At 41.1% G+C, this 15,346-nt stretch overlaps 1 protein-coding gene across 1 annotated transcript in view; it reads left to right on the top strand.

Moving 5' to 3' along the window:
* Positions 1-215: 215 nt before the first annotated feature.
* The window catches only part of MAP3K15 (mitogen-activated protein kinase kinase kinase 15), a 107,167-nt gene continuing 92,036 nt past the window's right edge, over positions 216-15,346 (top strand). Inside the window, exons 1-3 of the mRNA XM_054974997.1 lie at positions 216-623; positions 13,611-13,750; positions 14,640-14,663. Coding sequence (XP_054830972.1) covers positions 269-623; positions 13,611-13,750; positions 14,640-14,663 — 519 coding nt within the window. The 5' untranslated portion in view covers positions 216-268. The remainder of the gene's footprint in view (positions 624-13,610; positions 13,751-14,639; positions 14,664-15,346) is intronic.

The following is a 15,346-nucleotide window of genomic DNA, read 5'->3' as shown; positions in this document are numbered from 1 at the left end:
GGAGCGCAGCCTTGAAGCGCCTCGGCTGGCAGGGAGAGGCGCCACCAGGGTGTCGCCTTCTCTCTCTCTCTCTCTCTCTCTCTCTCTCTGGCCAATCGGCGAGAGGCGGCGCGACGGAGAAGTTTGTTTTCGCCCAACTGCGGCCGAGCCACTCTCTTGGGTGCCCGCAGGCGAGCGCCGGGCTCCCGGGAGCGAGCGACCTCCAAGGGCAGAGAGATCACCGCACCCTCCTTCGCCCGTCTCATGTAGCACGGCCTCCTGCTGCCCCATGGAAGCCCCGGTGGGCAGCGGCGCCGCCTCCGCGGCTGGGGAAGTGCAGGGCTCCAGCGCGGACTCTGAGCAGCAGCTCAGCGCCCTGAGCGGCCCAGAGGCGCTGGCGGGCTCGGAGGCGACGGCGGTTAGTGGGGAGGGCGGCGGGCCGGTCTTGCGGCAGCGCTCGCTGCGGGCCGTGTACGTGCTCAACGACAACCCCAAAGGCGCCTCGGGGGCTCGGAGCCCTGAGGCAGGGGCGCTGCAGTGCCTGGTGCGGGCGTGCGAGGCTGAGGGGGCCCAGCTGACCACGGTCAACTTTGGCGAGTTGGACTTCGGCGAGACGGCGGTGCTGGACGCCTTCTACGACGCCGGTGAGCGGGAGAAGGGAGGCGCTCCGTCGGTCGCGGGGTCCAGCGCAAGCTCTGCTATAGGGGCTGCTGGGCGGCGGAGGCGTTTGAAGCCCCTTCCATGGGCTCGTGCATGCAAGCGAGTGCTTAACCAGGTTCGAGGGCGCGGGGCTGGAGAGGGAGCGCGGAGGCAGGCGCTGCTGGCCTCCCCGTGACAGGTTGGCCGGGCTGCAGACGCGCTTGACTCCAGTCATGCTATTGGAAAGTGAATCCATTGGTCCGTTTCTTGAAAGTTTCCCCTGCTAATCATTTGATCAGGAGGACGCTTGATGGGTGCAACCACCGAGTCGTCCCCGCTGATGGACTTTACGACAGGGCTTATATACTCTTAATTGTTGTGTAGAAGAGGGGGTTTCTGCAAGTACAACTCTTCTCACCCTTGCAGTGCTAGGAGATGTGGTCCTGTGCCTGGAATTCCGTCTTCTGTACGATGGTGCAAGAGACGAAAGCAGCTCTGAGGAAATAAATGTGTAGAACAGGCTTGTGGTTAGCCACCCTTTAAGGATACAGGCATGTTAAAAAACGCTCACATTGCATGCACTCTTGGTCAACGTGTATGCTGGAGTACATGCATTCTGGACAAGTGACCAGTTCTCTGTTGCAGCAAAAAGCCAAAAAGGAATCTTTTATCACCTTAACAGATTTTATTTTAAGCTCTATATTTAGTTTTTTTTAAACATTCTTCAATATGAATGGACCAAAGGTGATAAAATGTAGCCAGAACTAACTTACATGCAGTATATTATTTATACAGCAAATTACTGAGGTTTCATTTCATGCATCTGATGTAGACCTTATCCCATGAAAGCAATGCATATTATTTTTAAGGTGCTCAATGGCTCTTTTAAGACTGAATATGGAGGAATTTCTTTTGCTTGTTTGTATCAAATCAAGCCCAATGTGAAATACAGAATAGGAACACTGGTTGTCCTAGAGGAAGGCAATATTTTCTGGCAGCAGTTTACAATTTTTTCAAAAGAAATGACAGCGACTGGAACGTAATGGTGTTGAGAGGATGAATGAGATAATCACTTTGTATTATTGAAGTACTATATTCAAGGCTTTAATCTGAGTTAGGCTCAGATCACATTCCTAAGCATGTATTAAAAACAAACCTCCTATGCTGACATATTTAGAGAAGAAACAGTCTATCGCTTTTGTTCTGTTGTGTTGTACATCTTAATAAAACTCAAACACTTGCAACATGTAGCTTGGCCTTGCTAAATTTCAGAGGAGCTCTTTGCAGGCCCTTAGATCTTATATGAACTCAAGAATTGCTTTTGCTGAATCATCAATATTGTCTGGCATTCTCTTTCCTGCAGTGGCCAACCTTATGCCAATGGAAGTTTTCAGACTGGGCATGAAATAGTGCCTGTTCAGCCACCTCTGTCATTTGATAGTAAACATATATTTTCTTTAAAGATTTCATTGAGCTGGCATAGATATTTTGCTTGTTTATTTAACAAGGATATCCTGTACACTCCATCCTATTTGATTGTAGTTTTGTGAGCCATGTCATTGAAAAGAAATATCAAAAAGACTAAAATGCAAATTTGAAACTACACCCCCACTCCTAAAACATTCTGGTTAAAAATTAAAAGACTGTGTGAAAAGAAGCTTTTTAACTATGTGCCTAAAGAAAAGTATGGTTAGGCCTGTAGACGTAAGGCTGATTGGGGAATATGGGACTTTTTCATTGGTGATGCTCCACTTATTGAACTTTCTACCAGCAGAGAATGGCCCCCAACCTTACTTCTGTACCTGGGAACACACTGAAAATGGCTTGTATGGGAGGTCTTAAATGTCAGGCAGGAACATACAGGAGGAGGTGATCCTTGAGTTGGGGCCACAACCGAATAGGCAGCCAATGACTTCCTTGGCATGATCTGGCTACAGTAATCTGGCTACGCATTGGTATCAGTTGAGGCTTCTAAACCATTTTTGAGGGCAGCCCCATATAGTTCATTGTAGCAATCTAGTCTAGATACGCTCAGAGCATGGGTGTCTTTAGCCAACTTGTGTCTGCTCCTGGTGAAGCCTCAGCTGGTGCCTGATCCCCATTAAAGCACCACATGTCCCACAGAGGAGATCCGGGCCTTCATTTGTAACATGGTTAATAGTGTCCCCAGAGTGTGAATCTGCTCCCAGTGGTGATTCAGGGGTCTCTGGAAAGAAGTCAGAGATGGGGCCTCAGAATCACTGTGTGATGTTTGCCCGTGTTACTTGAGTAAATCAACTGGTTTGATTGCCTGATCAGAGGAGCCGGGAGCAGTGCAAGGAGCATGAATAAGGTGGAAAACCAGCCAGAACATCTCCATGCACATCTAGCAGGCTACAGAATTCCAAATTAGGTGCAGAATGATGAGGAGAACAGCTGTTGCCTAGCTAGGTAGTGGGTGAGGGTCTGAGAGGAGAAAAGGTGGAGCAAAATCTTCCTTCTTCTCTGCTGCCACTTTGCTCAAGGTACAGTCTTAGTGATGAGGATGCTATCCTTTTGATGGAGGATTGAGCACAGATACCCTTCACCCTGCTTCCCTGGCCTATGCTGCTATACCTATATCACTCTAGCAGTTATGAATGGCAGGGCTTCACACTCTCTAACTCTTCTTTCTGTTTGTTCATCGTGGCTGTATTGTTCTTTAACAACAACTGGGGAATGCAGACAGATAGACCTGCCCTAACCTGGATAGTCCAGACAAGCCTGATCTCATCAGATCAGACTTGGTTAGTAATTGAATGGGAGACCTGTAAAGTAAAGATCAAGCTTGCAGCATCTGGCAATGGCAAACTACCTTTGTTAGTCTCTTGCCATGAAAACCACAGCAGGGGTCACCATCAGTCAGTTATGACTTGAGGTCTCTTTTCACACCAGAGCTTAACATAAATGCATATTCTGGTGTTCTGGGCCAGCTTTTTGCACTGCTTATTATTTGAAAACTTACCTTGAAATGTGTATGGATGCATGGAATCTGTGGTATCAGATGCTGATTTAGAAAAAATGTATTCACTTTTAATAGAAAGTTTAAAACAAGCTTGAGAAAATAATCTGGTTTAAAGCTATTTGTTATATCTGTCTCTTTGCCTAATGTTATTCAAGCCTAAAAATGTAACTGTTAATGTGTATTCACTGCTTTTCATCAGCAAACCATTGTATAACTAAAAAGTTTACAAAGGATTTTGAAAGTGGATGGAAAACAATACAGATGGAGGTGTAGAATCATAAATGTAGATAGAAAAAATAATTAATCTGTTTGTCTTGGGATATTTATCACGTCCACAGTAAAAGGGAAAGTCAATATTTTGTACAATTTAATCTAAAAGACACATTTCTTATCGTTTTACATATTTGCAAAAAGTCATGTCTAATGCTTGATGTTGACAGTAAGGAAATATTTTTTTAGCTAATAATATATAAATATTGCAGAGCATTGCTTTTCAATGCTACCCCAATAATGGGTCTGTATAACCTCAGATAATTTTTTTTAAGTCACATCAAAGGATGTGCCAAACTAAGTAAAAAGTGAAGATGTATCACTTGTGGTAATTCATTTGGAGGCAAGTTATAGAAGGATATAAACAAGTTTTTTATTGGTTTGTTCCATGCTATCACCTGACCTCCAATCAGTCTTATTTCTTTGGGCCGAGTCCCACATACAGTTCTATGGCTTCATTTACATTGCACTTAAAGCAATTTAAATAATGTTCACTAAAAATTAATGTAACAGTATTGTTCTCTATGGATATCTTTTGGTCTCTTGTAAGTGATGTTTATATAAGTTTCTTCCAATTTCATCATGCCTACCTTGAATTGAATCAGCTGATTTAGCCACTTGGATCCATGACACAGTACCATCAAGACTGGAAAATTTGTAATGGTCTCTATAAGGTTCTGCCTTTGAAGCCCACCTAGAGAATCTTGTTACAGAATAGAATGTACACATTACACCCATTCTAGGAAGTAGATGGGACATGCACTTTGCACCCATTCTGCAGTCACTCCATTGGCTGTCCATCAGCTACCAGATTCTGTTCAAGGTACTGATTATCACATACAAAGCCCTATATGGCCTTGGAACGGTCTCTAGGATTTCTCCTCCCCATGTCCTCTTCCTGTAACAGCTCTGCTCGTCCATTCAGGGCTTTCTGTATGGGCAAGATCAACGATTACCGATAAAAGTGCATTCTCTGTTGTGGTCCCCACCTTGTGAAATGGCCTGCCTGAAGAGCTCAAGAAGGCTCTCATGGTCCTGTCATTCAACAAATTTTTAACACCATTTTACCCATGCATTGTAGAAATACTGGTTTTATTTGTGTTCTATTCCAGCAGCAAGCTGACTATATTAATCAATATGTACCAGACTAGAATGTATGCCTATAGTTTTAAGAGAAGTGCATCTTGGGAGTTGTAGTGCCTTACCCCACAGGTTCAGTTCCTGGGGCATTCAAAGCCCGCCAAGACTTGTTAAGGCCATTTCCTCTTTTGTTCATTCATACCTCAGCAGGGATTGGAGCAAGTCATCTCTCTTTTTTCACCACATCCATTGGGTCTACAAAGCTCCATCAAGTGCCTTTATGCATGAAAGATGCACTCTCTCCTTTCGTTATTTAGAAGAATTATGAGTAGAGATTCCTTATGTGTATGAAGAAGTTAAATAAAACCATTTAAGTTTGTAACAAGTGCGTGTGCATTGACACTTGACGACAAAGGGTTGGGATTCCCTCCTCGCATTGGAATAATTTGTTTTTGTTTTGTTTAGCAAAACCAAAACCTAGTTACCTCACAGTTTTGCAGCATGCATATTCACAGCCCTGTCTCAGGCTTTTCGTTTTTGGATGAATTTATCAAAGTAATTGGGATGTGTTTTAGGAATGAAAAACCCATGGTCACAACTACAGGAGAAGGGCATAAATATATATCCTTAATTTTATATATAATTTTAACCTAGTCATTGTATATTGTATTGATCTTTTGAGTTCAATTCTTGCCATCCTGATTTCAGAGATCTTAAGAGATTGATATTTTCCTGCTTGAGATACTGAAGAGCCACTAGGAATCAGGTTACACAGGAATGCAGTAGCACATTAAAGACTAACACAATTTATTGCAGTATAAGCTTTTGCGAGGCAAACTTCAGTTTATCAAATGCTTCACCAGAATAGATAGTAATAATAATAATATTTTATTTATATACCATCCTTCAGGACAACTTAATGCTCAGTCAGCGTGGTTTACAAAGTATGTTATTATTATCCCCACAAGAATCACCCTGTGAGATAGGTGGGGCTGAGAGAACTCCAAGAAGCTGTGACTAACCCAAGGTCATCCAGCTGGCCTCAAGCAGAGGAGCGAGGAATCAAACCCGGTTCTCCAGATTAAAGTCCTCCTACACCAATCTTGGCTAGTACCAATCTAGATAGACCAATGGTATGCAGGCAGAATATTTTGAAGGTTGAGTTAGGATAAACCGATACAGGCTTACCTATCCATAGACATTACAGCTGGATATTCTTCTCCAGATAATTCTTCCTTTAGTTAGCCGTTTTCTCTGGTTACGGCCTCCTATAGCCCTCCTGAGAGATGTTAACTGTAACTAAATAGTTAAACTAGAGAATATCTGAACAGGAAGAGATTAACAACAACATAGTAATATCAATATGCATGTATAGCTTAGGGGCCTGCAGTTGTCTTTCTACAGGGAGAGGAAGAATTTGGAGATGAATGGGAGAAGAATGCATTTATGCTAGTTGCATATTCTTAGACTCAGGTAAAGAAGGTAGTGTCAAAGGCTTCACAGTAAAGCTGGGTGTTCTAAAGGGATTTGAAGAAAATTAGGTAGCATTATTTAGGTTTTTGGAGCTATGTAAGTATATGAGGAAAAGAATAATGTGAACAGTGGCGGGGTTGAAGAGGGTAGGGTAACAAACCTGACCTTGTGTTGGGTATAGGTGCTATCTCTGTCCCATTAAAGTTAATGGCAAAACTGCTAATAGGGTTATATTCTCTCTAGATGTTATTGCAAAAAGTACCAGCATTTGTATTAAAAATTATTCATTCCATGATGATAATACTGATGTTTCTTTTAAAATATATAAAATATATTCTAATTTTATAATAATCAGAACACATTTTCTTTCCAAGCAGGGATAATTCATTTGACACCTGAACATTGGAAATAAGCAAGGCTGCTATTTTTAGTTGCTGATGAGTGTTCTAGGAGAATGGTGATAGATGTAGTGTTTGGGTACAATTGTAACTCAACACTATAGTGCCAGTATATTTAGGAATAGCAGTGCCAGTATATTTAGGAATAGCAGTGTTTGACTGTGCCTGTTACTTCCTACTAGAGTTTACTGCATGCTGTCTTCACAAAATTGTAGATAACAGAAGCCAAAAGCACCTGGTTGGTCACCATGGTTCTGTTTTAGTTTAACCGACATGTGTTGTGCTAAATAAATACCAAGATGGGCATAGCGTCTTTGTGTATATGAGTACAAAAAATAGGTAGCATTGAAGATTAATTTATTGCAAAAATAAGTGCTGAGTGCTGTGTTTACATTCAAGATAGTCTCTGCCATGTTTAAGTGAAGGTGACAGTGCAATACAGAAGTAAATTCTGGACTAACTAGGTTTTACTCTAACATAATCCATGAAAAATCATGCTAGAATAAAAGAAAGCTGTCAGTCTTTAAAGAGCGACAAGCTTCCTCTTTCTTTGTTTATTGGCAATAGCCTACGATAACTACAACCACTCTGGAATTGTAAAGTATCAACTATGTAGTCTCTCAAATATTATTTTGAATCTTCCTGAGCTTTATTTTAAGCTGTACTTATTGAACACAGCATGTCTTCACAGTATGTATGAAGTACTGTCCATCTTCTGATAGCTGCTGAAATTGTCTGTGGGGCAGACAGAGAACACACTTCCCTACTATCTTTTGACTTGTGACTGGTAGACCAGCTGATTTCCAGTGTTTCATATTTCTGCCTTCTTGTTAAACTACAGCTCTTTTCTGTTCTTACATAATGAGGTATGATTTGACATTTCAAATTTTCAAGGATATAAACTAATTTTTATTTATTTATGTATTTACCTTTCTCCTAGGTATCCTGGGAGTCATGGCATAAAACCACAGTGTATAAGATATAAACAATTTTAAAAAGCCTATGTTAAAAACATTTTTAAAAAAGTAAAATAATTTATGCCTCAACCAGCAGGATATTTCCCCCATTGTCCAGGATCAGGTTGCCTCCAAAAGCCTCCAGAGCAGTTCTTTTAACTACTTAATACATGCAGCATATATAATTTCTTTTCAACCTAAATTAAAACTTATCCAGTGATAAACAACAATATTTAGTGTTACACAGTGCATTTCAAATGTTCAGAGTGCTGCATGTAATGGTAATAGTCATAATTTCTCTGTTGTCATATGTATCCCATACTGCAAATTTTTCTTCAGATAAAATAATAGAGGCTTTAAAAAGGCCACCTAATGAATTTGTGGCTGAGGGATCAGAAACTTGGTTTCCTCATATATCCATCAGGATATACCCTCCCCCCCACCTATCAAGAATTAATAATATCTAAGAATGCCAGAAATTGCCTGTCACATCAGATCACCTTTTTAGTGATAAAAGTTTATTAGAGATTAATGAAGTTAAATGGCTCTTAATTCAGCTCTCTCTATAAAAATCCATTTGACTAGTGATTTTGTTTAATATTGAAGCTCATGCTTATTTAAATAAACTTTGTATGGATCATTAACTGTGTTGCCTTGTGCAATGAACAAACTGTGAACAAATTGTCTAAATCAGGAATGTGATTTTGATTTCATTGCAGTATGCTCAACAGCAAGGCAACAACTGCAAATAATTTCCAACATTTTTTAGTTGTTTCTTCCCCAGATAGGAATAACTAGTCCAGGAAATAGCTTACTGAACTTTTTTTTACCAGTTCAGCTTCCTGTGAAGGTTAGTAGGAGTGCTTTTAGTTAACTCCTTCTCTATGTATCAAAACCTCTCTCCTGGAAGTTTGTCTGTGTGGCTGCATAATTGCTGTTTGCTTTACCCTCCAAATTTGTTTCAAGATGCAATAACATAAGTAGATCATGCTGGCCATATGATCGCTGACGGGCAGGGATACTGTTTTTTAAAATAATGTTGAAGCAGCTGACAGGCAGGGAAGGAAGCAGACATGAAAAAGATGATCATGTAGGATTTTATGGGCAACATTTGATACACATACACTCACTCAAACATTTCCCATTTCACATTGAACATGTTTGTTTACAAGTTTTTTCAGCTTTCTTTAAAAAAAACAAAACTATTGTATGTTTTCAATTCTCTCCTGAATGGTACATACAGGTAATGGAACATATGGTATGACATAACAGTCATACTCAGCTGCACTGTTCTTTGATACAGAATGCACTGGTATTAGATTAAATGATGATTGGTATTGGATCTAATAATATGTAAAATGGAATTGGTAGTTTATCTGTTGTGCATTTCTGGTTCTTTCCAGAACTGGATTTCAAGACTTCTAGATAAGGTAGAAGGTTTTTCTTGTGTTCCCTATTCTAGGTAATTTAAAAAGCTTATTAAGCTATCTTTTTTAAAAGTATAATGGCAAATGTGTGGTAAATGTGGACATGATCTTAATGGGATTTTTGGCTTTTTTAACTTTGAAAAAGTTTGTTTCTAAATTTCAAACTCTGCTTTTTAAAATTTACCCCATACACTTAACTTTTCCTGTTTGGATCGGTCTGTTTTTGCAGTTTTATGTTGTTATATACAATTTTTAAAAGCTAAATAAAATATTAATTGATTTATAGTTTTGTAAAACCTTGTGGATTCTGTAATTTTTGAACAGCTAATTGGAAGTATCCCTCAAGAAAAATATAACAGGCAGATGGCAGCAGTGATAGGAGCGAATACTATAACATGAACATAAATTAACCACAACAGACAGACAACTCCTTGCTTTTGTGCAGCAAATGCTGAGTTTCTCTTCATACAGCCCTGATTAATTGTTCCTGGTAGACAAGATTCTTCAGTGAATGTACAGAACTTATCTTTATGTGGCAACCATTATTCTCTTCAGTAGAATGAGTAAGGAGCAGATATGGGCACGGACTGGAAAACAGACCAAAATTTAAAATGGACCAGGCCGGTTCTACATTTGCAAACCTGCAGGTTGTGGGACACCCGTTTTCCACAGACCCATAGACTTTTTGCCAGTGCATTGGCCCGTGGTCCATTAAAGCCTTCCTGCCCCGCTGGCAAGTGGTGCTGGAAGCACTTTAACATTTAAATCCCCCCTTGTTTCAGCTGACTGGTGGGACTGGGGGGGTTAGAGTGCTCCCGGTGCCACTCGCGAGTGGGATTTAAAGCACCCCTAGCACCAGCCCGGACCAATGAACCAATCAGTTCATGAATAGCCACTGGACTGTGAAAAGTTTGTGGTCCATGGGTCGTAAAATGCCATGGACCCCGGACCCACAGCCCATGGGTTTTTCCCAGTCCATGCCCATCTTTAGTAAGGAGATACTCCTTCATGGAATGAGTACATATATTTAAGAACTCTCTGTGTTGTTTTTTGCAGTGTCTCACATGCATTGGGCATAAAGGATATGATTACAAAATGCATAGCAAAGCATTTAGATGCACTATGGTCACTGCATTTTTCAGTGCCTCAGCAAGTAGTTGGTGTTGCATTGTGAATGGAATCCCTCCTGGTCCCTTTCCTGTTGGATGACTGCTTGCAAAGGGTCAAAAGGGATGCAGTGATTTTGAGTTGTGTTCCTCAGCAAATAGCAAGTGAGCTCTAAACTTCTGCACATGGTACTTTGACAGTTTCCTCAGCTTCCTATCCCCATGCCAAGTTGAATGCACCCATGTAGCCACTGAACCAATGCTTAACTCATCTCTTGTAGGAAGTAACATTAGAAGTATGTTTGAAGGTTCTTTTGGGCCTGTTCTATGGAGGATAATGCAGGGGCATAGGAGGCATAAGCGATTAGCAAACAGAAGCGAAGTTCAGAGTGGAATGGCTGGTAGTCATCCAGAACTGTGGTGGTTGTTTTTCCTGTGTCCCTCACTTGCGGCAGAGGAACAATTACTCTGGAATGATATCATACTGACAGTGTAATGATATACTGCCAAAAGATCTGCAATTCTCCTCTTTCTGCATTGAGCATATTTATTGCTAGCAACTGTTGATTGAGGGAAAGCATGTTGAATATTGTTGAGGAAATACACGGAGAAACATCTTCAGTAGTTGCCGCTTCAGGCAAGGGATACTTTCTGTTGGTTACCAGCATGGAATGCATTTTTCTTTCATTTGTAGTTCCTGTATGCCCCCCATCCCCCCCGTCACCAAAATTTGTCTTCTAGGTGAACCTGACTGACTGAATGAATTTATTTGCGGTCAGAGACCATAACAGTAACAATACATCCTTATCAGTCAATAAAATAATTAAATCCAGTGTACAAATGTAAAGGACATAAAAAATACATTTAGCATTTAAAATCTTATCGTAAAATGTATATAGTTCTCTGGGAACCACAGGAATACTAATATTTAAAACACTGACATTAAATAGTTAAAATCGTAAAAAGAGCAGGAGACTATGTATGGTTATTCTTTTTATTATGGAATTTAACCAAATAGAGGAAGAATTTGGCTATTTGCCTGGAGATAGTTGGATTTTTATCAATTAGGAATTTCTCCAGGCAGGCCTTATTTGCCTCTGCAATTGGTGTGTCTAAGAGTGGGGAAACAGACTTGTCCCAATAGACTTGATGGAAGGGACAATGAAAGAGCATATGAATAAGTGATTCCACTTCACCAATGGAGCAACGGCAGCGTCTATCCTCATACGGGATCTTTCTATATTTCCTTTCAATGGTCATATATTTCTATATTTCCCTTCAATGGATAACTTCACATCGGCCAGGGTGAAAGCTCTTCTATAAGATGGGACATCCAAATGAGTGAGATATTTGGCCATACCCATAACATATCTAGTTTCCCTAGGGGCCATAAAATCTGACTTGATAGCGGAGAAATGTAGCCTATGGTCTGAGCTATTGGTATCTTGGCTGGGTTTCAGATAGCACTTAAGAGAGCTGTGATTAGACATGGGCATGAACCGGAAAAAAAACAAACAAACTGGGAGGTTTGAGGTTCGTAAAGTTTCACGAACCACAAACTTTTTCGAACTTGTGCCGGTTCCTGAACCGGTTCGTTTGATTCATGAAAACGTCACTTCTGGGGCAGCAGAAGGTCTGTAGAATAGGGGTGTGAGCTTCCAGTTTCCCCCTTTTAAATGCCAGCTGCTTTTCAGCTGATGGGAGGGGAATCCCCATCAGCTGAAAAAAGCTGCCGGCTGTTCTGCATCCCATGTTTGCGGAAGTTTGCTTATTCCCTGCTGGCTTTAAAAGCCAGGAAAAGGCTAAATGGCTGATTTTCCCTTCCTCCTTTGGGGTATGCACACACTCTTCCCCCCCCCAAATGCAAGGAAGTGTAGCAACATTGTAGCATTGCAACATTGTAACATTACTACTATTACTACTACTACTACTACTCGATTTATATTCCGCTCTTCAGGACAACTTAATGCCCACTCACAGCGGTTTACAAAGTATGCTATTATTATCCCCACAACAAAACACCCTGTGAAGCTGCTGCTGCTGCTTCCCTGCCACTTTGTTTCCTAAGGGCTATGCAAAATGCTTGTTTTTTCTCTTTACGAAACCTGAAACATGCCTTGGAGGGAGGGAAAAGCAGCTATTTAATCCTTTCCTGGCTTTTAAAGCCAGGAGGAAAGTGCAGTAATGTTGCAATGCTACAATGTTACAATGTAGCTACAATTTCTTGCCTCTGAAAAAAGGGGTGTGTGCATACCCCAAAAGAAGAAGGGAAAACCAGCCATTTAGCCCTTGTCTGGCTTTTAAAGCCTGCAGGGAATAAGCAAACTTCTGCAAACATGGGAAGCAGAACAGATACTGAAACACTTTAAAGTTCCAGCCGGCATTTGAAAGCAGCAACACTTTTCCTGCACGCAAGAGAACTATTGCTCCTTTCAAATGCTAGCACTTTTTTCAACTCATGGGGGATCTCCCTCCCATCAACTGAAAAGCAGCAGGGTGCACACCTCTACTGCAGAAAGCTCATCAGCGCCAGGCTGTCTGCAGTGATGAACCAAAAACAAACCAGCCTAACACTTGTCCTGGTTCATCAGAAATGGGCTCTGACGAACTGCTGGTGACAAATTTTCGTTCATATTTCAGTTCGTGCCCATCTCTAGCTGTGATTGGCTGCAACTTAGCTGGTATCCTAAGCTGTGCCATGGTTGGTAGGTATTAGTAGGAGGCAAGTTTTTCCCCCCACTGCCTATGACTTCTGTGGAAGCTTTTTTTGGTTACAGCCAGGGCATGATTGGCATACTTTGATGCTGGGGTATGGACAGGCTGAGGCTGCTTAGGATACTAAGCATGCCTATGTCCACATCAACACTGGCACCACATTGACATACCTTGGTGCTGGTATATCTTCAGAAGTGGCAACGTCTTTCTTATTTTTGGTGGTTTATCTCAGAATTACACCAGTTAGCCGCCATCCTAAGTTGTTTGTGGATTGTGGTCTCCGAGGAATATATGCTAGAATAATAAATAAATGTAAGAGAAATATCTGAAGACTTTTAAAACTTTAAATTAATTTTTGTAATGTATCTTCAGATTTATAAAATAAATGCAGCCTTTTTTCTTAACAAAATGGGTATTTTGCTTTCAGAATGAACACTTAATATTTGAAGCCAAATCAAAATGCTTTATCATTTGTGTATGTAGCTTTTCCAAACAACTTAGGGTCCTCAATTTGCTGAACAATCAAAACAATGTTAAAATGCAGATTTAAAATGTGTGTGTGTGTATATATATATATATTGCAGATGTTGCAGTAGTAGATATGAGTGATGTTTCCAGACAACCATCCTTATTCTACCATCTTGGAGTACGTGAAAGTTTCGACATGGCCAATAACGTTATACTCTACAATGATACTGATGCTGATACTGCTCAGTCACTGAAGGTAGGATTCCATTTGCTCTCAAATTTGGTGTTATCATCTATTGGTATCAATCACTCTATTTGTCTGTGTAACATTATTGAGTTGAAGGGAGTATTCTTACGTATTACAATACAGATGTATATGTGAAAATTTATGATCTGTTTTGACTCCAGGCATGGTAGCGAGAGGGTCTTCCTGGGTAATTTGTGCCTGGAGCACAAGAGCTGGTATCCTCTGAGCTGATTGATCCAGCAAGATTCCCCTCACAAACCAAGGCTTCAATAGGCTGACAGGGAAGCATCCCTACCTGCTCTGGAGACAGCACCTGAGGCTCATCCAATCAACACTTACCTGGAACCAGAATCCTGCAAAGGATTGCATCCCCAGGAACCGTAGTCTGGCCCAAGAGCTGGAGCATGAGCTGCAAGCCTGGCACTGTGCTTCTGCTGGGCTGCTGGCACTGCTCTTCCTGGCAGGTGGTGGCAGAGCACCAACTTGGTCCACCCTGGCTGAGGGAGAGTTGTCACTGTTTCTTGAACATCATTGGTAGTGAAAATTCAGTGACAGACTCTTGGCACTTGGCTTGGGGAGTTTGGTGATGTCTTGACTGCATGCTCTTGGGGCAATGGGCTCCAGATCTGAGAGGAACAGTGCTGGGGATCCCTGGAGCTTTCAGATCTGTCTCTTCCTGGACCTCATCTGGGCCTCCTGAGCCTGGTTTAGGGAGAGTCATGACATAAACAATGACAAACATGTGGTTGTACCTTTCAGTTACAGCTAATGTGTGATATCAACAACTTGTACTTGATGTTAGGTATATTAAATATTGGACAATATTGCTTAGCTGGGTTTATGACATGCGGCATTCATATAGCATTCTTTATACAAGCCCCTCTTGTTTTTTTTCCAGGACATGGTGTCTCAGAAAAATACAGTAAGTATTTAATATACCACGTTTCTACAAAACGGTGTTAATTTTAAAGAGATTCTGTGCAAAAGAAAACTATTCCCTTGCCCTGCTAACTTCAAATGCACCCAACAGGTGTGCAGACTTGGCTGCTAAGTATGGCTACAGTAATGCATTCACTTAGTGCATAAGAGCAGCCCTGCTGTTATCAGAAGGTCCACTTTGTCCAACATCTTGCTTCTCACAGTGCCCAGTCAGGCTCACAGGCAATGTGCCTTCCCTCTCCATAACTGATATTGGTGGCCTCTGAACATGAAGGTTATTTTTAGCTATAACTTGTCACTAATCATGAATTTTAGCTACAGGGATTTTTTTTAATTCTTTGAATTACTATTTTTTCTTTCTATTGTTATACTTCCTTTTTAACCCATGGCTTGCATGTCTAAACTTTTTAGTATGTATGTAACCATAGATATTTACATTTGTGACTTTTATGACATTAACCAGTGCATTTTCTCTCATGCATAGCGGATGCATGCATACTCATCTATTTAGAGAAAATAGTCTCTTACTTTGAATGGGGGTGGGATGTTGCTGTTGCCATTTTGTTTGTGACATTTTGTTTGTGCCTACCCCCCAGAACAGGAACTGATGGCTTTTCCACTTCACACTGAGGGATAGTGAGGAAACCCTGATCTCACTGTACAAAG

This window comes from Eublepharis macularius, chromosome 3 (genome assembly GCF_028583425.1).
Source record: "Eublepharis macularius isolate TG4126 chromosome 3, MPM_Emac_v1.0, whole genome shotgun sequence".
Lineage (NCBI taxonomy): Eukaryota > Metazoa > Chordata > Lepidosauria > Squamata > Eublepharidae > Eublepharis > Eublepharis macularius.
Note: the sequence above shows the minus strand (reverse complement) of the source record. Positions and strands in the feature narration are given on the sequence as shown.